The sequence below is a fragment of the Odontomachus brunneus genome, unplaced genomic scaffold (genome assembly GCF_010583005.1).
Source record: "Odontomachus brunneus isolate Ranch 3 - 2012 unplaced genomic scaffold, Obru_v1 Obru_scaffold_027, whole genome shotgun sequence".
In the NCBI taxonomy this organism is placed as follows: Eukaryota; Metazoa; Arthropoda; class Insecta; order Hymenoptera; family Formicidae; genus Odontomachus; species Odontomachus brunneus.
Window position 1 is genome coordinate 1,728,851 of NW_022639477.1, and position 24,609 is coordinate 1,753,459.

The 24,609-nt window shown below is 44.7% G+C and overlaps 1 protein-coding gene across 15 annotated transcripts in view; it reads left to right on the forward strand.

Annotated features, from left to right (window-relative positions):
- Positions 1-24,609, forward strand: part of LOC116842782 (serine/threonine-protein kinase tricorner) — a 193,077-nt gene that overhangs the window by 161,563 nt on the left and 6,905 nt on the right. For 13 of the 15 annotated variants that reach the window (XM_032812461.1, XM_032812463.1, XM_032812464.1 and 10 more), the window contains 8 exons: positions 18,166-18,242; positions 20,247-20,480; positions 21,942-22,149; positions 22,257-22,374; positions 23,031-23,170; positions 23,293-23,493; positions 24,172-24,324; positions 24,436-24,594. In XM_032812461.1, the coding sequence (XP_032668352.1) occupies positions 18,166-18,242; positions 20,247-20,480; positions 21,942-22,149; positions 22,257-22,374; positions 23,031-23,170; positions 23,293-23,493; positions 24,172-24,324; positions 24,436-24,594 (1,290 nt within the window). Of the gene's footprint in view, positions 1-1,424; positions 2,371-14,758; positions 16,233-18,165; positions 18,243-20,246; positions 20,481-21,941; positions 22,150-22,256; positions 22,375-23,030; positions 23,171-23,292; positions 23,494-24,171; positions 24,325-24,435; positions 24,595-24,609 lie in introns of those variants that run through there. The other 2 variants (XM_032812470.1, XM_032812475.1) reach the window with 2 other exon arrangements.

A 24,609-nucleotide genomic window follows, 5' to 3' on the forward strand; every position in this document is an offset into this window, starting at 1 on the left:
GAGAGAGAGAGAGAGAGAATATGAAATGAGTTTTGATTTCGTATTAGATCAAATTAGTATTAGATCAGATAATATTAAGTTCAAATAATATTAAGGCTCAGTTAAACTTGAGTTTACATTTTCTGTTCATGTCTTCTGTTCAACTCGTATTCGCGGGAGACGTAAAATCAGGATCGTATCATCGTTCATTATCCGATTTTGTTGCTACGCGCTCATGTAGTTGCTCCGACCGGTTCGTCTTCGGCGGGAAACAGTATCCCCTTGCCGTCGTCGTTCGCCACACGCTCGCATTTTATTTGCCGCCATAAATCACTTCCCTCGTCAAAACTCATTACGATTATCCGCGATCGCGCGGCGAGTTGGTCGGCGGGAAGGAGAGGCGAAGGTTGACGAGAGGAGGGGACAGACATCTTCGATGTTCGAAACGAAATCCGCGCGCTCCGTTCTAATTCAGGCGGGCATTAATCATAGGGACACTATCGCATCCGCCGCATTACGTCGCTCCTGGTATCCAGATAGTGCTGCACACCAGGTATGCGCAATTACGGCCGTAGCGCGCATCGCGACGTATCTCCGTTGTCCATCACCTTTTCGCGGCCGCTCGGGCGAGACTTTGTCGCTAACGCAGAGCTCTCTCTCTCTCTCTCTCTCTCTCTCCCCTTCTCTCTCTCCCCTGCTCCCTCTCCCTTTCTCCTCTCTCCTCTCTTATGTGCAATTTGCGCGATTTGTGTAATTTGCGCTTTTGTACAATTTGCGCGATTTGTGCAATTTGTACTTTTGTGCAATTTGCGTTATTGTGCAATTTGCGCGATTTGTGTAATTTGCGCTTTTGTACAATTTGCGCGATTTGTGCAATTTGTACTTTTGTGCAATTTGCGTTATTGTGCAATTTGCGCGATTTGTGTAATTTGCGCTTTTGTACAATTTGCGCGATTTGTGCAATTTGTACTTTTGTGCAATTTGCGTTATTGTACAATTTGCGCTTTTGTGCAATTTGCGCTATTGTGCAATTTGCGCTTTTGTTCAATTTGCGCTTTTGTCCAATTTGCGCTTTTGTCCGATTTGCGCGATTTGTGCAATTTGCGCTTTTGTGCAATTTGTGCTTATGTGCTTATCTTTTTATCTCTCTCTCTCTCTTTCTCTGTCTCGATGACGCAAACCCAACGTATCCGTTGCAATTAGTGCAGAAATGATTCACTGTGCGATTCGATTAATCTTAATAGAAATTTTTATGTTTGAGCGAGCAAGAGAAGCAGATAAATAGATTACATTTATTGTCACTCTCTCTCTTACACACTATAAGAAAAAGAAATCTAAGAAATAAAACATTCGGGAGAGTACATTATATAGTAACATTTTTATTTTACAAATTACTATTACTATAATTACTATTACTAATGAATGCTGTAAAATTATTAATTAATGGTTACTACTAATACAAAATTATTTTTAAATAAAATATACATTCTTTTGAAACTTTAATTCTCTTGTGCGAAGGCAATTGTTTATTTCATTTAAATAAAAGAATTTCAATTTAAGTGAATATTCGTTATTCATACTTCGTGAATAAATATCTTTGATATCTTAGATATTTTTTTTCTTTTACGCACAGTGTAGAGCTCAGGTATCTAAGAGCGTCACAGTGAAGATATTAAAACATTAAGTATAATCAATATTATAGAAGTGTAATTTAATCATTCTATTAGATTTGACTTATCGAATTTATGGGAGAGACATCGTGGATAACATCCTTTACATAATCTCATTTCTATATACCTCTTATTATTCTTGTAATTATTTAAATTATTTAAATTGCTAATTATCTAAGTACTCCGTTTAAGTGTCTCATGTGACAGCATACGAACGCGGTACACGAATAGTTCTTTCTTTTTTTCTTTGAGACGAAGCGAGGGGCGATCCCGCGACGTTTGATGCCACGCGAAATTCTCGTATATCGGCAATTTATTCCACTTACCCGTTAAATCCTGCTCCCGTTCCAATCTTGAATTTCGCCTGCGTAATAACACGCAAACATCGTGCCGCCGCGCGCAATGTGTCGATATCAGGCGGGATTCATATATAACGCGAAACGCGCGCGCCGAAAATACGATGCAAAAGGCGCAAAACGAGATTTTCGAGGCTACAACGCGTCCGTCTATTTCCACCGCGCTCGCTGTAATTCGATGCAGTTCTCTTCCGTCTCGCCCTCTCCCTCTCTCTTTCTCTATCTCCCTCCCTCTTCCACCCCTCGATAATTCAGACTTTTGTGCTTACCGTCTCCCTGTACCCCCTGCTTCTCCTGCTGCTTTCGTCCTCTATCCGTACCGTCTCTCCCTTTCATGAGGAACTATGCGGCGCAACGCGATCGAGGTAAGTTTTCACATTCACACGATTTCTAGTCGAAGTTCAACGACGTTCATCGCGTCGCGGTGCATCCGTGATGCGCTCAAGGTGCATCCGCCCGTTTACAATGGACGCCGCGGGTTGCGGGATGACATATTTCCGGTTGCGAGTGCGTCGCGAGCTTCATCTCTTTCGTCTCTGTCTCTCTCTCTCTCTCTCTCTCTCTCTCTCTCTCTCTCTCTCTCTCTCTCTCTCTCTTTCTCTCTTGCGCGCAGCTAGAGGAGCACGTGTGTTGGTTGAGCTCCAACTTTCTGCATCCGACATCCTCCGCACGCGTCGCGTCTGCAATATCAATTAAGACGGCGGCAGTGGAGCGAGCACGATGAACGAATTTCGCTGACGTTCTAAATGCCCCGCGACAAAAATACACTCGCGTCGAGCTTCGATCGATAGATATGTACCGCGACGACGATGATGAGCGCAGCATCCGACGTTTGATATTCCGCGCTCAAGCACCGCATTTAACTCCACTGCCGCCGCGACGGGCGACGTATCTTTCTCGAGCAGAAATCACCTCCAAGAGAATTTCTGGTTCTCATGGACCAAATTCTGAGGTTCTTAAGAAGGAATTCTGTTTCTCCCGCGAGCGAAATACGCACCAAAGAAACATAATCTCATTCTTAGCGGGATCCTCATATGTACGGTCTCAAGAGAAAGTTCCTCTTCTAAAGTCAAAAGGAAAATATCCTAAGCACAATATTATTCCTCTTCATTAGAAGAGAAGTGTTTTTCCAATAAAGGTCTTCGCTTACACTGAGAAGAAGTACTTGGAAATTGATTTGTGGTCATATAAAGTTCGTTTCTGTGAAACAAAGTTTATATCTGTAAGATAACATTTGTTTCTATGAGTAAACTTCATATTTCATAAATAAATTTTCAAATCTGTTTTTTTTTCAGTACAGGATAGAAGATCAAAGGAATATTTTACCAACTAGAATCTTTTTTTGAGAGAGGAAAGTTGAATGTTTTCCTTTTGTTTTTAGAAGAATCCTCTTGAGGATGAAATTACACTTTTTCAGGGGTTTAATTATGTCACCGTCGTATCAATTAAATCAATCAATCAATCAAACGTAGTTCGATTGATCCGTGAGATCAATCAAAGGATTGATCAATTCTGCGAAAATCTAATTCAGTTGTTAAGAATCACAGAAACTCTGCTTCCCTCGACTAACACACTGTGATGTTAATTTAGTTAATTCTCTTTTCTGTGAGAATCGAATCTGGGGTTGCACAGAACCCACAATTCTGCTTCTCTCGACCAAAACACGTACACTTGTGTTAATTCGTGCGATCATCTTGCTCCGCGCGGCGCAGTTTCGGAATTACTCTGCGTGCGGCTCCTTCAAATGATCGAAAACATATTTCCGAATGCAGTGCGAAAAATCTTTTTCTGCAAACACTTGGCGACAAAGATGAGCGTCGCGACGGCAGCCTGCCGGCTTCCTCCCGTCGTATCCACGATTGGCGACGCATGGTCGTCGTCATCGTTGTCGTCGTCGTCGTCGTCGGCCAGTGTCTATTTTCGCATGCCCCACCGGTCGATACTAGGCTAGATCCAATTACCGGTTCGCCGTGGAATATTGCCTCGCACGTGGCCGCGTTTATCACGCACGAGCACGTCCGCGCTCACGTGGCGAACGGATACGACCGCCCTCGCGAGATATTAAGCAGTTAATTAGCATAATTAACGGGCGTGTGGTTAGTAAAATACATTAATAACGTCGCGATAACGTTCGTAGCCGGCGGGCTACGCACGTTCGCTCCTTGCCCCGACATTCGTTGCGTTTAATCGATCCAGAAGAGTGCGCGAGATAACGTTTCTTCGCGATAGCTTTTCATTTCATTGCGGTCTGATCGACGGCGTCGCGCGCTATGTAGCGGCAGGAATATCTTCCTATCATGTGCAGGCATGTGTGCAGGCACACACACATACATGCATACATATATACATCTTTACAGGCGACTCTTTACACGTATGTCCTCGTGTTTCGCGGATGAGCGCTCTTTCGCCTGCTCAAAGTGAAAGCGCGAACGACATTTATCGACGTTCGCGAGATCTGACGATCTGCCCTGCTTTTGGTCTTTCTCTCTTCCTCCTTTTTCTAAATTCCTCTATCTGTCTGTCCCTTTTTTTGTATTCTTTCCTTCATCTCGTTCACGGATTGCAGGTCGCCTGTCCGTTTGCTCGCTCTCTCGCGATAGCGCGCAAAACGCCTCACGGAAATAGACCGCCGTGGAATTCGCGCGAACGCGCTAAAACGCGAAAATAGTATCCGGCGATAGTCGGGACGAGGACACAGCTCGCTGCTCGCCGCTGTTTCCACCTTTTGTGTCGCGATTAGGCTCGCGCTTCTCGACAATCGATCTGATCAGCAGACTTTCGTATCGCGTTATCTTCAGAAGAGATATACGCCCCGTGCTGTGCGCGCTTAAGTTTAATCTCGTTCGCTCGATAATGCACGCGAGCTCGATGTTAAAGAACGCAAAGAGAAAGAAAGGAAGGGAAGGAGCAGACTACCTGTCCGGGGAAAATCACTGGACATCGCAACGCGGCATAAATACAAACAGTGAACCTCATAGCCGCCTGAATGCCCCCGCCGAGAGCCGTGACAAACATAGACCCGCGTGCCTGCGAACTAATTAAACCGGCTCCTGCCGTCGTCGCAAATAAAGCAAACCGGCAGGAGCGTATATGACATGAGCTCGCCGTACATTTTGGTCAGCTGTTCTAGCGGAGCAGCACTCTCACGTTTTCCCGATACTCCCGGGGCTCCGTAGCCTCCGATAAGCAGCCGTGCTTTGTTCTCATTCGTGGGCGTCAGTCTCTTGTGTATTCGCCAGTCGCTTACTTGTGTATTCGAAGCAAGAGAAGATACATACAAAATTCTTGCGAGCAATTTCTGCGAACGATCGAGCAGATTTGTAAAATGAGGTCGCGTTTCTTTTCGATGACTTTGGCCATTCCGTGAGTTCGCGGCTCGAGCCAGAACTTCGGCCTCACCTCGCCGATTGATTTCCAAATGGGACCGGCGATTCCCGCGGCGGTTTCTCCTGTGTGTGAGTGACGGAATTTTGCGACGGGAGGTGTGGCACCCCCAGGAACGAACGGGGATAAGACGGTCCCGCAAAAAACAGTAGGAAATGATAGAAGAGAGTCGCGCGCGATTACACGCGCCAGTGCTTCCTCCCCCTGCTCTCCTTTCCTCTCCTCTCCTGTCCTCTCTTTCCCTTCCTCCCGTCGTCTCCTCTTTCTCGCCGTGTGTTAGCCATTGTTCCTCGGAGCGAGTCGTTGTACCGTCACACCGTGTCGCGCTCTCCTCCGCGCCCGACCTCTCTCTTTTGCGCACATCGGCAAATTAAACTTCAAGCTCGTCTCGAAGTGTTTACGCTGGCTCGCACGAGCCTGCTCGATTTACTCGCGTAATAACCAAAGTTTCCGCGTTCACGCGCCGAAGAATTCGGCTGCCCTCGAGCGGATTCAATGCGACGACCTGCGCAAAACTTCACCAGCCATCCGCGGGATACTGACGGGAATACGAGCGATCGGTCAGTAAGCGTGCAAACAGGCGCCATCGTTCAAATATTCTTGAAGAGTAAAGTCAGTACTGCGTAAAATTTTCCGACCAAAGCGCCTGCAGAGGAGAGGCTGGAGGTAATAAACAAAAAACGATTATGTTATCAAACAATTTTAATCGTCCAATATAAACATCTGGGCACTTGGGCCCGTATTAATAGGCGTTACTTGAGACTTGTCTCACGTAAACCACTCAGATCTGAATTTAGAATAAGGTATAAAGGTTTTTTGAATTATATAATACATATGACATTACATTCATAATCGTGATTCATCTGAAAACTCACGTCTAACTCTAAATTAAAATCTGAACGTTTCACCTGAAGCGAGCTTCAAGTAACGACTATTAATACGGACCTTAGTGTGCAGTAAGTGCACATTATTTTTTTATACACTCAAGAAAATATAATATCATTATTGGTGATATTGTGGATGGCCTCAAGAGCAGTCTTCTAAAAAGCAAAAGAGCAACCTTCCAACGCTTTTCGCGAAATCTTTCGTATATAATGCCAGATCACTCAAGGCTGGCGGTTCTTACTTATTCTTACCTCGTCGGTGCGTACGCGCACGCGGAATGTGTTATTAAAAACGACAACTAAATTATCGTCGCATACCGATAATCACGTCAGAGTCGCAATGGCGTCTCGCAGGCTCCCGTCCAGCGCGACTGCATCGCGAGATCGTGCGTCAGAAATTGGATTTCGCATCGTCCCGTCGACGTCGCGTCACGTTCCGAATGCGAAAGTTCGACATCAACGTTCTCTCTCTCTCCCCCCGTCCTTTTCCCCTTCTCCTCTCTTTCTCTCTTGCCCTCTATGATTTCGCTTCTCGCCTCTCTCACCGCGCTATTATGGCGATAGGTGTGTCGAGAGTGGTCGCGAGCACGAGCGGGATTAGTATTCCTTTCGAAGATACCTCACAAGAGGTATATATCTTACGTCGTTGCGCCGCTGCAGAGTTCGATCTCGCGCCTCCGCCTTATTATACGCAAAATGCATTCCGAACATCCCTCGGAACGACCGTCTCTTTTCCGTCCGCGTTGTTCGTTACATTTTCGCGCGATTCGCGAGATGGCTCCGCGGAAGCAGCTGACGCGCTGTGCGAGAACTAAATATAACTTGTAGAGAGCGAATTATCGGAATACGTATAGTTAAATCAGCGCTCGGGATAAGAAGAAATGTTATCTGTACAACTTCCTGTAACGGAAGTTGCGGAGACCATTCTTGCGCCCGCGACTCCGCGCTCGGTCTCATCGGACTTCCGATTGCGCCGCGTTTCCTCGACCGATAATTTGACAGGGTCGCCGACGACGACGACGACGGGGTGCTCGTTCACCGGTGAACACGCGCGATCTATTTTCGCGCCCGTCTCCATCGGTCGACGACACCGACTCGAAAGCGACATCGGTTGAAGGGCAAAGAAAGGGAAAAAAAGGGAATCAGCGTAAAGGGAGAGAGACAAAGTGGGAAACGCGGCACGAGCCGCATTACTTTCGTCATCCGATATAGTTTATCGGGGGCTGTGAAACGCTCCAGAGTCTCTTCTCCGTGAAGCGGAGCTGGAACTGTCGCGCGACTTCGACGAAGCGGAATAATATAGCGGCAGCCTTACGACGAGATTATACGAACGTCAACGATCCCGTGTGCCGCGAGCTCTCGCAGTAATTAAGGAAAAAACGCGCAAATTAATTGCATTGCCTTTTTAACTTCACCCTCTCGCGAAACGTACAAAATCCATTTTTATGTTTTCAATTATACACGAGTAGAGAGAGAGAGAGAAAGAGAGAGAGAGGGGGAAAGAGAAGAAAGCGCAGTCCGACATGGCTGAGTTTAATTTGCGTAAAGCGTCCGTCTGGTTTTCGCGAATACGTTCCGCAGATAAAAAGCTCCTTCTCTATCTCGTTAATGTACGTTACTTAATTACACCTTCCCGCCTGCTCCCCTTCCCCCGCGAGTTGCCGGCGCTATTCTCCTCCCCCCTCAAGAACTTAATACCCGCACCGATCGCGCCTCTTATGTAACGCAGGGTGTCGCAGGGAAGCCCTGTCCGGATAATCGGCAAGGGGAAAGTCGGTACTCTCATACACACACATGTGTATTCGCGGGTTACACGGTGCCGACTTACGGCGGCCTTGGTGGTGGTACGATTTGCCGAGTAATCGCGTTACGACTACGTTCCGATGGAGAATGCGTTTCGTTACGGAGACACGGAGATATTTCGCACGCGCGAGCACGCCTTGTCTCCGGCGAGGAGGAGTAGGAGGAGGAAGAGGAATCTGGGATCTCCTCGATTCCGCGCTTCAGCCGATTCCTCCGGCGGATCCGCAAGAAGCGCGGTGACCGTTATTTACGGTTATCCTCGCTCCGAGCAAGTAGGTTGGTTGCGCGCACGCGATACGCCGTGCGCGTTTTGTGTGAGAGAGAGAGAGAGAGAGAGAGAGAGAGAGAGAGAGAGAGAAAGAGAAGAGAGAGGAGAGTCTTGGTGAGCCCCGGGAATCGGCCCGTTTCGCATCGTGAGATCGATTTTCCGTGTCTCTCGGTCGCGAAGGAAAGCCGCGCGAGAATCGTCGCGGCGAGTATTTGGGACCGATTCTGCGAGACACCGCTTGGAATTCGTTACATTAATCGTTCGAGTGTCTGAGGAGCTGTAAGATACGCGAAAAAAGCTGCGGAGCGAGGTGGTGGATGGGTTCAGTGCTAATAAGCTGGGAAACAAATTGATTTTCTCTTCCATATGGACTGGTATCAATAGTTGTCACCTGCAACTCGTCTCATGTGAGATACTCAGACTTGTATTCGCAGTTAAGTCCGAACTTTTCAGTCGGATCATGATATATCACGTTCGCTATCATCCCACGGTTTATATTTGCAGAATTCTCTCCACAGGCCAGGTTACATTTGTTTTTATGTAATAATTGTGTGTGACAGATGTTTGTTTACATATGTTAGAATACAAACAAAATTGTAGAGTTATCCTACACATATGTGTAACGTCGGGAACGAACATGTTAAGTAAAATTGAAACCTGGAAGTATAAAGATGAGTGAAGTGAGAGATCGGCGCGTCACACATGCGCGACGTTGACAGCGAACGTGACAAGTGTGACGTTTATAAGCGCGATATAACTGAAAATCTAACTCTGGATTTATAAATCTGAGCATTTTTCTTACTTCAAACGGCACTAAAGCAATAACTATTAATACGGGCCATAGAGAATTTCTTGACATTCAATTAGAGTCCGACCTAATAAGAATGAGAGAGAGAGAGAGAGAGAGAGAAAGAAAGAGATGAGAAATAAGAATAAGTTGAGAAGGAACAAAATATCTAAAAAATAAAATATATTTATCCGATGAAAACTAATAACGTATTTACTACTTATACTATATTTTTATATTAAGATCAAATCTGTCCAAAACGAGAAAGAATATAGTTTCTAAAGTCTGTAACTTTTCATGAAGGAGAGCTTATATATTCTATTTAAGTAAAATAATCCAAATTTAAGTAAATGTGCTATTATTTATTCTTTAAATATTTTTTCTCAGTGTGTCTTCATAATTGGCATCCTAATTATAGTCGGTGCCATAGAGAAATAAAAACCCAAATTTTGAGGCAAATTTGGACACTCTGATTACGAATATGTGTTGCTTTTAGGAAAATCTTGAGAAATTATTTTAGAGAATTATCTTGAGAAGTTCATTTCATTTTTACATTTGTTAGCATTGTCTTGAGAATTATCTCGAGAAATTGAATTATTTTGTTTACGCGATCGAGCGCACACGCCGATTAAAATGCCTTCACCGCGGCGGCGAAGCGCAGAAGTTTTCTCTTTTTCTCATTTCTCTTTTTTCCGGCGCGATTCTGACGTCGACGGCGTGCGATTTGTGCGAAACGACTTTTCCCGGCTTGCGACTATTCTCCCCGGACGGTCTCGAATTCCCTCGATTTTACACGATTTTCCAAAGCCGCCGCGGCGACGCGGTTGAAATTTCGCCGTTCTCTGAACTGAAACTCCTCTCCGTCGTGACATTTACCGATTCGTTTGGCACGCAACAGCCCGTTGTGACGCCGCTCGCTGATTACATTACGGATTACAAGGTCGCGCGCGGAGCCACCCTGGGAAACCGTATCCACTCTGCCCGTCCGTTGCACGCGTACGCAAAGCGAGAGGTGTAAGTCGCTCTTTCCAACCGAGAGCACTGTTCCGTTTATAAGCCCGTGATGTCATTATTTTCGATCTAGTTGATTCGTATGATGGCAAAATGTAAAATACACAGATATCACAGTGCTACTTTTCCGTGCGATTACGATGTATTTATCTCATTTGAGTTTATTCCGTCGAATTCGGCAAATGTCTCTTAATGCATATGTCTCTTAAGTTTGCTTAATCCGCGTTCTGCTGTGTGAGTCGCGCACGCTGCACGCTGAACTTTCCGTTCAAAATGCTTGAGACTTTCACTATTGGATTTTGTAATTCACATAAGCGACTATACGGGCTCCAGGATTACAAATTGCAAATTTCTTAAAGATCAAATTGCAGATGTTGGATGCGAATGAAATATTGTTTCATGCTTTATCAATTACTAATATTGACTTGTGTTTTATTAACATATTTTATTAACATATTTGTATCCAATATATCTGCAACTTGGCTCTTATAAATTTTTTAATAGATACTTGTTTTGAGAAATATATAGTAATATTATATTACAAAAATAAAATATTTTATAAAATCTCATTCACTGAAATTGGATTTGTACCTAAGTATATGCAGTTGTCACACGTGAGGCGAACAAAAGATCGGCAAAAATATGGTTCACAGAAAAAAATAATTTGCTGCAGCAGCAAACCAATTTGCTACATATGGACAGTTAATATAATTAGCTGTGTTAGCTATTTTTTCTTTGCTGCAGGAACCTACTTTCTTGCTATGATAACAAGAAAACCTATTCCTACAAGCAAAAAAAAGTGGCTAACGTAGCACATTTACTACAGATGAGCAATTAAACATAATTCACTGCTTCAGCTACTTTTTTGTTGCAGGAGCAAATTGTCTTGTTATCATAGCAAGGAAATTGGCTCCTGCAGCAAAGAAAAAATGGCTAATACAGCATGTTTAGTTGTCCATATGTAGCAGATTTTTTTCTTCCTGTGATATGAACTTTTAACTTCTAACCCCTAGATTCTATGTAGATTTTCCAATCGCAGTCTATAATTCTTTGGAAGACCTGATTGGGTCCTACTTAGACCTTACGAAGAATTAGATTTTCTCTATGTCCTATATTGATGAAAGGAATCTACGAGATCCACGAGACTATATTCCAAGTAACAGAATGACATCAAATGACAGATATTAATCACATGTTATTGACGCTAAGGACGTGATTTGACGTCATCATGTTTGTCGGGATTCGAAGAATGAAAATCTCTGCTTCTCGAACGAATGCGACCCCGCCAGTCATGGAGGAGGATTTATTCGCGTAGATCCAACAGAAAGAGTGCCGGACTGCTCGACGCGTGCGAAACGCTTCGCGACCGCGTAAATATTGACGTCTGCGCGTTTCACAACAGGCCACGTCTCTGCTGCTATTATTTAATAAGCCTTTCAAGGCTGCGCACATAGACTGCTGCGACGTAAGTGTCGCGACCACGACCCGTCGTGGACGACAACAGACGGGCGCGCGAACGACGTCCCTGTGATTCACCCACGCCTCGTTGTCGTTTAAGAACCGGGCTCTCGCTTTGTGGTTCCTACGTTCTACTCTGATCACGCGCACGCGGCCAATTTCTTTTTCTTGCACGAGCGACTCGTCGAAACAGTGATGTGACGTGAAGACGACGCATCTCATCTGGTTGCTCCATCCCGATAACGGGAATGCTCCCGTGAAAAATCCGCGCTCGTCTCACGTAATCTCTCGTTTTCGAGGATCTGCCCGAGTGGAAATGCAAACAAAAGCTAGTAACTAGCTAGTACAGGCTAGAATAAATTTTAATATAGACTAAATTAAATTAAAGATTAAATTTTCTGACTCGTTACTAATTCGTTGATTATTCACTGAAGTATAGAATCGGATTTGTGGTCCAGCTGTTGTCTAGCCATTACATATCAGATATGATAGAGCGGATGACACTCTGTCTATTCTAAGCTACACAATGTAGCCACTATGTCATCACTAGCATTTTAAAATCAGATAGCAAATTGAAATTGAAGGGCGCGGTCTCAGAGTTTCCGTCGACGAGTCAGTAAGGCGACGACAAATACCTGGTAGATGTTCGGCGAAGAAATGTCACTTGCTGAGTCAGCGTTGCATTAGAAACGAGTGGGCGTATCGGTCAGTTTATTATACGATAACGTCGCCATGTGAGGCATTCATCTTTTGATCGTCACGCCCGATAAACCGCGGTTCGAACCTTTTCACTGCTGGACATTCGTTTCCTAATATTTCCGCCTAGTACTCTGCTCGCAACGGACAGTCGTAGCGCGATTAATTCGCAATATTCGAAAACATACGCACGAACGTAAACTGCAAAGAAAGAGAGAGAGAGAGAGAGAACGCGCTGTTTGTTTACACCTTCTGTGACACGCGCCAGCAATTAATGCATATTTATCCCATCGCTCAACACGAATCACGCCCACGCGCGACATACGCGTTCGCAAGAAGCCTTCCGGAAACCTATACAGATATTCGTGCGTAGGAACCTGTTGCCTGTCTCTCTTTCTCCCTCCGTATCCCGCGGATACGTGGATCTCTCGTCGCAAAAGCTGTCGCTGATGAGGGGTAAGGGGCCACGCCGAAACGAAGGGCAAGATTTCGGCCGTGAACTCGATTCTCCCCAGCTCCCGCGACAGACCGAGATTGTTGCGTTTTGGCACGCACGCACAATATGCAACATTAATGTGCGGAAACGAGACGCGCACGGTGCCGAGTTAACCGCGAGCGAGCGAACGGTCGCTTTTAGCCGGACACACTGTGTGTCCCAAGCCGCGCGGCGACGTATCACGCAACGATGATTAATACGATGTCCGAGATAATTAACGTCCAGTGCAGTTATGATAGCGCGATATTCCGGACAGGCGCGTCTAATCAAGGCTCATAAAATAAACCGCAAGGGGGACGGCCTTGTATCGAGGTCCGTCCTCGCCGTGTGTGTTGTGTGTGTATGTGTGTGTGTGTGTGTGTGGAGCTTCGGCTGGGCCGACGAACTTTTCCCTGCTGCTGCATTGCGGGCGAAACTGCACGGCGATGCGGAGTACAGCGTTAATTTTTGTTTATTTTCTCACGCACACGCGTCAGCTCTCGTCTCCCGATAGATCCTCCGCAACGATCCTTTTTTTCCGCCTCTCTCCAATCTTCCTCCCTTTCCCGCTTCCCTCTTGAACGGGAAGCGCTGATGAAAGCCCCATAGTTAATTACGGGAAAAACGCGCAGAGATATTTGCCGCTTAATAACAAGTTGGCGTATTCTATCGTAATTAGTGTAAATTAAGGTAAATGAATTTATTAACGATCGATGTTACAGCGAGAGAGTTTTCGTTATTCCCCCGCGCATTAATCATATAATGTTCCGGCCTTGCGCGCGCGCGCGCGCGTAACTATGTTGCGTTAATTGGCAATTATTTCACGATAACGTTGTAGGATCAATAGTGTTTGTCGAACATCGCTGATCCCGGCATTAAAACAAATAGGTGTGCGGTATGCAAACCAACACGCCAATTAACGCTGCGCCATTAAACCGACGAAGTTCGCGTGTAGCAGCGTCCATTTTGTGGCCAAGTAGCGTAATTCGTCGGAGTTAAATTAATTTCATTTAATTAGAGTGACGGAATTTTTTTCCTCCTTCTTATACGCACGTATGAATCAAGGTCGCGAATGTTGGCGCGCAATTTCCTCGCGGTTTCTCGGCGAAGGATAAAGCCGAGGCGAATGCGAGCGATTCTTCTCGCTCCTTTGTATCGTCCCCATTTGCGCCGTCTTTCGATCCTCAAATCCCGTCTTTAGTTACTCAAAGCTCCATTAGCTACCGCGAGTGAAATTGATGTGAAAAATATTGCCTCGGTCGGAGGACGTTCGCGTTCACAATCTCGCCTCGCTTTTGTCCCCGAGTGATCCTGATTATTAAGGAATCGATATTGGCATTATTGATAATATTAATTTAGATAATAGTATTGATAATATTGATTATATATTTGTTAGTCTCTCGTCGCTGCTTTTTTCTGTCTACCACAGTCAATTCTTATAAGAAATGTGACTGGCTGCAGTTCTAAACAGAATCGTAAGTCTTGTGACTTGTTCTCGTAAGATTCGTAAAAATCGAACTTTCTCTTGCCGATTTTCAAAAGTAGCCCCGACAGAAATTCTGCCTCTGTCATCTGCATTGATTAAATACAAAGTACCTGCGATATCGTAGTGTTTACCAGTCATTTATATCTTGGCTAATTTCTCGTATCTAGGTTTTTTTGCTATAATTGCAAAACCATCTTTTTTTTCGGTGTAATGTTTGTCGTCATGGCGGCGCGATGTCGCGAAACGTTCTCGCAAAGTGGAGACGCGCGAGGTGTCGTCCCCAAAGCGGATGTCCTCGTTGCTCATTGTGTTACAATGTACCTGCATCGCATGATTGCGCAATAATGATTCACTGGCGATGACACCACGCGCGCGCGATGTCCTCGAAATGAGTGTCCCTCGCGAGGAAGAAGCACCATCGTCTGAGTTACGGTAAACACACTTAGTGTACGACCGCGCCGTTCTTTCAAACCGGACGAGAGAGAGGTTTGTCGCTCCATCAGTTGTGCCGTTTAATATAATGGCGTTTCCGTCTGGTTGCTTCCAGTGTATCGGCTGTGTACTCGACTCCTCGTCTTTGAGGGACGACACAAGAGAGAGTCCCTACGAATTGCTCGTCGCATACGAAGCGTGTAACGTATTAGATATTAATTGCGATCTACAGTCGCACACATCGTGAAAAAGTTCAGTCGGGGCAACTCGAGTCGAATTGGACGAACTCCATTTCGAAATCACACATTGACGGCGGACTAACCTGTCCGAACTGTGCACTTTCAGTCTTTTCGTTGTGTAAAACAAACCGCAGCTGAACAAAGCGAACTTGTGAAGCTGATTCAGCACACTGTTGCTCGTATTTATCGTTTGATTTACTGAACCCCCGAATCAGAGATACATAGAATTGTTCGTATTATGCAGTTTGTGTGACAATTTGCGCGAGTACACGAATGCTGCCAAAACGTCGGCGTGATCGTAAATAACGACAGCGATCGCCCGGTCGGTGAGCAATCTGTTTCCTTTGAATGCCACAGAGAGGATAAAATCGACGCTCAAAACTCGAGCCGATCTTTTTTGACTTTGTACAATCTTCCAGAGGCAAACATGAAATGTTTACACGACCACCGCGTCGTTACGTCGTCCCATCGCCCTCTGTCCCGCGACTGCGATTACAAATTCTAAATTATCTAAAGCCACGATACAGCAAATAGGCAGACGAGTTAGGGTTAACAGCTGCGAGAACGCAGTTACGAATTAACGTCGCGCCGCCGGCGAGGCCCCTCGCGATGTGTCGTTACCTCAAAAATTTAACACGAGCTCGTAACAGGATCCGCACATTATGCGGAACTGTAAACCGCATAATTAACAAAAGAGTGGAGAGAGCCGCGTACACTCGCACTACGAGAGTCCCTTTGAGCCGCGCGATATTTCGCCGCGGAGCGGCGAATCGTAATTGGGTCAGCCTGAGCACCTGTCGCGGGCCACTTAATCCTGAATTGCTCTCGAGTGTCAAAGGAAACCGGGTTAGTGTAGAAACAATGCGCCGCGATACAACAGATCGAGCCACGACGAGACCACGGCGTGTATCACGTCGTCGACGAGGACGACGACGACGACTGCCGAGTCTTCTCTCGTCGCGATGGACAAGTAGTGTGTTAAATGTATTCCTTTTGAGAACTCGATCGGGTGGCTCTCTCCACGCGAGGAAATGGCAAACAGGAGAATTCTTTGTTTTCATTTCAGTTGAATCGTAATCGTCGAGCCGGCGCGAGCAGTGTTGTGAAATTATCACGCGATTATTTCGCGACTGTGTTTCGACGATCTCGTGGAAAATTGCCTCGCGAAATAAACTCGAGTCTGCAGGCGGGGAGATTGACAGAAGGAGCTGAGATGTAGTCGTGTGGCAGACATTTTTCTCAACAATTTTTTCGTCAATATCACCATAGAAGTTTGTGACCGAGAAACAGATCGACATTCTACAGTAATCTATTATCCTTTCATTTCACGCTTGCCCTATTTATGTTTTAGCAGTTGAAATTTGCTGTGTTTCTAACGAAATTCACCGTGTTTTTAGCAAGATATTGACCTTACTGTTAGTCTTTCTCTGCACTACTAAAAACATAATGAAATTTTGAAAAGAATTTACATGAAAGAAAAAGCAAGCTATATAATATCCTCCCTACGTTGAATTGAAAAGAATTTATATGAAAAAAAAAACAAACTATAATATCTTCGTGTTGAATGGAAAAGAAGTTACATGAAAAGTAAAAGTATCAATGTCCGGACGTACCTAATCCTGGACATTCTTTTTGTTTTAGTCTTTAAATACAAATATTTAAATTTTCAGCATAAAATATATGTACAAGTGTTAAATATATACATACTTATGTATGTATATACTACATAAGTGTATATACATACATAAGTGTTGAGTATATACAACATATCCATATTGAAAGTTTAAATATTAATATTTAAGACTTAAATAGTAAAAATGCCGAGGATTAGATACATGTTCGGAAATTGATAGTTTTACCTTCTCTCCATTCGACTCGCATATCTCATACCTATATCCGAATTGTTCGACGTTTATTATAAGAACAGTCGGCCCCGTCCAATTGCACGATGTTTTCAAGTGAAAGTTTCTCGAGTATCTTGCTCGAGCTAATAAAAACGAACTAACATTTATCCCTTGCGATCCCCAAGAATTGTTTACAAACATTCCAGTTGCTCATTTCGACGAGCGAGCAGAACGTGGGACGGGCAGCAAGCTTAGCTGCGCTTACCCGTGCGGAACTCTAACAGCTATATCTCATAATGACGACGCGACTCCGTAATTGCTTCGAGTAGATCGGTCTATCTCGTGACGCTGGACGTCGGCGTCCACCTCGTCGTGGGAGAGCGGAACATGTTAAAACCGTTCTCGAGTACTCAATTATGACGAACGTATTCTCACTTTTTTCATGCCGCGGCCTTCGAATATTAACGTGACGTGTCTCGCCTCGGGGACAATTCGCTCATCATACGCGTTCGCGATACTCCGTCATCCTACGCGGGCGTGTAAACTTCACCGTACTATTCTCACCTGCGGAAAGGCAGTCACACTCGTAAAACGCAGCGTGTGCGTTACGTTACCGCGTGACGCGCGCGCCGTCGCGTCTGCAGCGCGGAATTTCTTCCTCCGAAAAATGGACACAGATGTCTCAGGCGCATCCAACGATTTACCGAGAACATCGCTGACGACTCAGCAACTCTCGATTCCGTCGGGTTTCCTCATGGAGATCCCCGCGCGGTCTCGGCCGAACTATCGCGATTCCGAGGCGACGAATCTGAAATTCATTTCACGCGCCGGGAACGCGCGTGTTCCCGCCTTCTCGTTGGCACTGAGGGTAAAGTGTTCGCGATTTGCGACTGTAATTGCACGATGAAGTGATTACAGTCGGGAAAGAGAGGAGTTTCTGCAGTAAGCGCTACCATAGTCTTCGATAATAATGTCGCGTCCGCGCGTATTGCTGTTACTTTTTCGTTGGGACAAGTAGACGTGGTTGGCGCCGAAGATGACTGTGACTTGCAGCGGAATTAGCGATTTCCTTCTCTCAGTATGTCCTATGAGAACGAGAAAATATAAAATGAATCGACAATGCGATGCGAATGGACAATATCATCTCAGCGCAAAATAGCCGGCGATGGTCGATGTTTCGCCTTTAACGAACTGTCAGGCGGTTTCGTAACGAGAAAGAGAAGTGTCGTTCACCTTATAATTCGCTCGGCCGATATTTTCATTAGCAACGCGCGCACAAGTGGCACCGCGTCCGGATCCGCGTCGGCACGACGCGACGTTTTAGTCTTTAATCGTGGAGAGGGAGGGGGACTGGTGACACACACCGAGCGTGACCCGCTTTCGTTTGTTGCAGGGGTGCTGGAGATGGCGGCCACCGAGAGCACGATCCGATTTAGCGGCCACACGTTGGACAAGGCAACCAAGGCCAAGGTGAGTCTGGATTTAGTTTCCGCTTGATTATTTCATTAAGATAGAGCTGCCGATCCGCTCTCTGTACGCTCCGTTCGTCAACCGCCTGACAGAGAGACAGACAGACAGTGATTCAGTGCACGGGGAATAGCGCAATATCGACGCGATTAGGATCACGACGGGATCGTGTTGTTTGAGCTTCCTCGACGATTCCTTCCCGCAATGGTCTAATCCGGCGCGAACGTTTATGAGTCTGTCTCGACGCTGTCAAGCGATTTTTTTATATTAAATCTTCTGTCAGCGGGGGGGGATCACTCAGGATTAAGTGACGAACGAAATTTTCCATTGCCAATTCACCTCCAGAAAAATAGGATCTCATCCTTAAGCAAAAACTTTTACCGAAAGAATACTTTTCTTCTAATGAAGAGGAATAATATTGTGTTTAAGATTTTTTCTCATCTCTTCTTTTTTGGTTTTGGAATGATTCTCTTGAAGCCATCTGTAAGAAAATTTCGCTAAGGGTGAAATTATATTTTTTGGAATATTTCAATTTTGTTTGGGAATTTTCATTGAGAATTGAAACGTACGGCTGTAATTTTTAAATTGATTTTAGTGATTTTTTAATTAACTGAAGTGATTTCTCACGGTTTCTTTCTCTCTTTCTTTCTCTGTCTCTTAGAATCCCCCAGTCTCTCTCTATGACTCTCTCTCTCTCTCCCTCCCTCCCTCCCTCTCAGATTTTTTTCAGTCTCTCTCTTAGTTTCTTTCAGGTGTTACGGTCTCTCCCGACCTCGCTCGAGCTCACTCGACCTCTCCTGAGCTCTACTGAGCTCCCATGAGTTCTCTCCAGCTATTCCGATATTTCCTGACTTCTCTAAATCTCTTCGATCCCTTCTTTTCTCTTAATTTTCTAAGATATTTAAATTTCATTTGATGTTCATTGAGAATTGAGATGCTTGGTTGCCACAAGTGATTTTTTAATTAAACCTTCCGTTAACACTCATTCAAGATTAAGTGGCGAACGAAATTTTGTATTGTCAATCTAAATTTTGTTTAGTGCTTTTAGAGAATCGAAAACGCGTATTATCTTTGACATTACACACAATTGTTATGTTTTATAGTAAAAATAATTTTTACTCGTTACATTACAAACACTTACAACTTCTTATGTGCTACAGATACTTGTTACTTTACCCTACAAAAATTCTATTATTATTAATTTACATCGCAATGCTGTAAATGCTGTGTAAAATCTACTACAAAGATACATCAGTAAAATCTCCGAAGGGAAAAGGTCATCCCGGGAGCCCTCTTATATTTTAATTTTACCAAGACTATAGATGAAACTCACGCAGTCATGTCATGGGCAGTCTGTTAAACGGATCGTTGCATAATAACTGAATAATTTAATATTCGCGTTCCCAATTGTTCCTACATTCTCACCGGAGAGAAAGAAAGAGAGAGAACCTCCAAATGTCCCGCCGCGGTACGTACGTTCCATTCGCACGTGGGCGCAGTGAGTGAGGGAAATAAATTTCAACCTTAATTTTAATCTCGCCCCTATATTTATTATAATCGCAGAGCAGAGGGATATTTAATTGGAACAGTAAAAACTTTAATTACGGCTGGTCATAATAATCACAGTCGGAATTTAATCCGAGCAGGTCGACTGGGAAAATAGTTTAGTCGGGAGAATCCGGCAGTCCCCGCAATTTCCGTCCACACAGCGACCCTGTGACGAGACATAACCGGTGGCCCCGAAGTGTCTCGCGACGGGCGCGCGAACCTGATCTCGCAGAGCATAATAATCGTCAGCCGTGGCAGCCACGCTCGGCGGAAGTGGTTTTGTCGTGCGCGAGATAAAGCGTTATCGATCGCGTTACGTCGAGCTCTCTCGCGACGACATCGCGGCAGGAAGAGAAGGAGGAGCAGGATGAAGAGGAGGCAGAGGAGGGCGTAGAAGGTGGAGGAGGAGGAGTATCATACGGGCGTATGATAATCGTGTGTGCGTTTTGCCTCTTGCAGGTAACGCTGGAGAACTATTACAGCAACTTGATAGCGCAGCATATCGAGCGGAAGCAGAGGCTGGCGAAGCTCGAGGAGTCCCTGAAGGATGAGGGCCTGTCGGAGCAGCAGAAGCAGGAGAAGAGGCTGCAGCATGCCCAGAAGGAGACCGAGTTTCTCCGGCTGAAGCGGTCGAGGCTCGGTGTCGAGGATTTCGAGCCTCTCAAGGTCATCGGCAGGGGTGCCTTCGGTGAGGTAAGAGAGAAAGAGAGAGAGAGAGAGAGAGAGAGTCCGATCGATAGCAGATCGCGCTATGCGACGACCAATGAGCGAGCTAGTTGGAAGAGTTACACGGAGAAAAAGGTTTCCTTGGATTTGGCATTCCGATTCGCTTCACGTGGGCTCGTTGTGTTGAGGCGGCGTAATCTAATATAAAGCTTCATCTCGTTTCGTTGGATTTAATGTTATCCGATTGAGAAAAATTGCTTCAAACATATTCTTTCACATGTGCACGTACGAATTGAAATTTACGCCTGAGACAATTTCTCATACAATTTTCAACTATTTTTTACACATGTTTGAAATAATTTTTCAGTCATGTTTGAACATATATAAATGAAAAATTGTTTCAGACATATTTCATATGCTCGTATAAAAATATATTGTTTCGTATGTTATTCTATATCAATTTATACTCTGGATCAACCGGTATAAATGTTTGTTCACCTCTGCAGTGGTGATTTCAAATAACTGCGCGATTCTCTCAGGCCGGTTTTTTTTTTTAAATAAGTTTATCTAGATATCTTCTTACTTTATTGCTATTCTCTTTGGAGAGAATTTTGCAAAATAGAGTATAAAGTAATTTGTGTTTGCTATAAATTAAAAAATATGTACAATAGTTTAAGTGAATCAATAAGAATTTAATATTTCACCACAAAACTTTTCCGGGTTTTATTATTATTATTTGCGGGGTTAAAAATTCAATAGCAATTGTAGTGTCACCGTTGTGCGGTGACATTCGTTGATATTAATTATTGTCAACAGTAGTTTATTTGGATCGTTGCATCAATAGAATTTATGTGAATCCGACAGGATGGACGAAATTCAAAGAAATCCTGTGTAGGTGTGAGTTTGTTGAAAGTTGATTTAAGCGCGAAACCAACGCGATTCGGTAAAACGAATAATTCTGGAGCGCGTGGGGCTTATTCCGCGATAAAATCGATCGCGAAACGCGAAATTCATCACGACACATCGGTAGAAATCTCGCGAGCAAATACGCGAGCGATAGGGTATTATTTCGTAACTCTCGTTACGTGCGAGAACGTAAATTATACAGCAAACAGAATGTGACCGCTCGCGGTTCGCGCGGCAGTCTGACCGCATTAGAGATGAAGCTTGAACATCGTTTGGAGTTATAACAATTACAATAATAACGGAAATATATGAAAGGCGCTCTCTCGAGCGCTGCGCTATGATGGGGGCGGGATGGGCGCGCGTTTGCGTTCACGAGAACGAAATTATCTCATTGCCTCGCGGAAAAGAGCAGCATTTTTCTTCGCTTCGTAGAGCAAGTGGAATCTCTTTTGTGTAAAAAATCCGAGACTCTAGACGAAACAGAAAGAGCGGCTCTTTTATACACATTAGCACGCGACGGAAGTCTCGCTGAAGGATTTTCACTGAAAGTATACATCTCTTTTTGCGCCGCAAAATAAACAGGTGAGACTCGTGCAGAAGAAGGACACCGGACACGTGTACGCGATGAAGATCCTCAGAAAAGCCGACATGCTCGAGAAAGAGCAGGTTGCGCACGTCAGAGCGGAGAGAGACGTCCTCGTGGAGGCGGACCATCAGTGGGTCGTGAAGATGTACTACAGTTTCCAGGATCCTATCAATCTCTATCTAATAATGGAGTTTCTTCCCGGCGGTAAGTCGCGATGAGCGCCGGATACGCTTTTTATTTCTGCATAGCCACACATGCACACACGCGCACATGCGCGCGCGCACGGATATTCAATTCAAGATGATTCGCAGGTGACATGATGACGCTGCTTATGAAGAAGGACACGCTGTCCGAGGAGTGCACGCAATTTTATATTTCCGAAACGGCGTTAGCGATCGACTCCATACACAAGCTAGGTTTTATTCATAGGTATGTTTAATGCAACTATTCTTTAGTTCTGAAATTCTCCACTATAGAAAAGTAGTTGAAAATACGCTAAGCAAAGAATTAGATAGAGAGAACTGTTTTGGAGTTATGCAAATCTCGTTGCACAAACTGCAATCGAGTCAAACTGTGTAAAAATCAGGTCAGTTTAATAATCTGACGTGGGAATTTAGATAGACTGGAAAATCTAGATAGCAGTAAAATGATAACGAACCTGAAACGTAGTTGCGGGTATGGCGTACAACATTTTTCAACCGCTAAAAGATTTATCTGACTGCGTAATACGAGTAATTTTGTATATCTGGTGGAAAGATAAATAAATCAGGCGAAAAATGTGACCCCGCATATGTCGGGACAGTTTCATATGGTCTTCTCAGTGAATTTAATTTTGAGCTTGTTTCCCATAAACGAGAGATTAAGAGATCACGAGAATTTTGCTGAAAATTCTGCAGCGCAGTTCGCCGCATGAAGAATCCTAAAACGAAGTTCGTTTAACTCGATTCAACTTTTTTTTACAACGTCCCTCGAGGCCAGATGTCGCTTTATTTCTTGAAACTCACGCTCTTTATCGTTCTTCAACTTAGCAACCGAGACTTTGGGAGAGTCACGAATCAAAATATTAATTCAACGGTACTTTTCAGAGACATCAAGCCGGACAACCTGTTGCTGGACGCACGGGGCCACATAAAACTCTCTGACTTTGGGCTATGCACGGGTCTGAAGAAATCGCACAGGACCGACTTCTATAGAGACCTGAGTCAAGCGAAACCATCCGATTTCAGTAAGTGCTCACTCTTGGTGCTCGAGAGGACGCGTGAAGGAGGATTCATTAAAATGTGATGTTTACGTAGCGTCGGCTGACGCGATGATTTAACCGATACACCTTCGTCTGTTTTTGCGCAGTGACATCATGCGGGAGTGGAAGCGGCGGCGCGATGGACAGTAAAAGAAGGGCCGAGAGCTGGAAGAGGAACAGGAGGGCGCTGGCATACAGCACAGTTGGAACTCCGGACTATATCGCGCCGGAGGTGTTCCTGCAGACGGGTTACGGGCCAGCTTGTGACTGCTGGTCCTTGGGAGTTATCATGTACGAGATGCTCATAGGTACGAAATCAATCCGCTACCTTCCTACTTTTCTCACAGGAACAGTCCGGTTGAGACTGGTAAATTCCTTAGAGTACTATGTCACTGGGAACGAGTAAAAATACTCGAATCATGAAAATACTGCCACTCAGATCACAAGAGAGTGAATGTTTAACATTTCAAGCACTACGCTCGCCGTTTGTAACATACCAGATACAATTGTAGACAATGTAGTGTTTGTTGGGTGCTTTATTCGTACTTTGAAAGATACCACACTGAGACTTCAAAAGGTGCCATGTGTATCGAAGGAACTACGTGCACTTATTGATACCTGTCATGGACTAGATTCGAATAAGTTCTCACAGCTACCTAACGAATTTCATAAGGAAATCTAGCACTTAATAAATTTCTTCAAGCTCAAAACAGATCCTTAATTCATATAAACGTTATTCGAATAAACGTTTCAGTCTGTTGGAGTGAATTTATTAAAGTGACAGTATGAAGTAAATTAGATACGGTTTTCAATTTAAAGTAAAAACTATTTACTAATATTTAGAGCGGACAATCTATTCTTTATGAACAAAAGATGACACTCATATTTGAGCAACTCTGCTATCATTTTTGGAATTTTATTCAAAGATACTTTACAGAGTAAGGAAGAGGAAAATTAATCGAAGTTCTTATTCTTTCCTGATTCAGGATACCCGCCGTTCTGCAGCGAGAATCCGCAGGAGACGTATAGAAAAGTAATGAACTGGCGGGAGACGCTGGTCTTTCCGCCGGAAGTGCCCATTAGCGAAGAGGCTAAAGACGCAATTATCAGATTCTGCTGTGAAGCCGACAGAAGATTAGGTACGTCGCCGTAAAAGATATCCGTGCGCTTTTCTCGCGTATTTATGAAAAAATCTCTTTCTCACGACGAGGAGCTAATAATGATCGTCATCACGACTGATCTCGTTGCAGGGTCGCAAAGAGGCATCGAGGAGCTCAAGCTGGCGCCTTTCTTCCGCGGTGTCGACTGGGAGCACATCAGGGAGAGACCAGCCGCGATACCGGTCGAGGTGCGATCCATCGACGATACGTCCAACTTCGACGAATTTCCAGACGTGAAACTGGAGATACGTAAGTGCAAACACA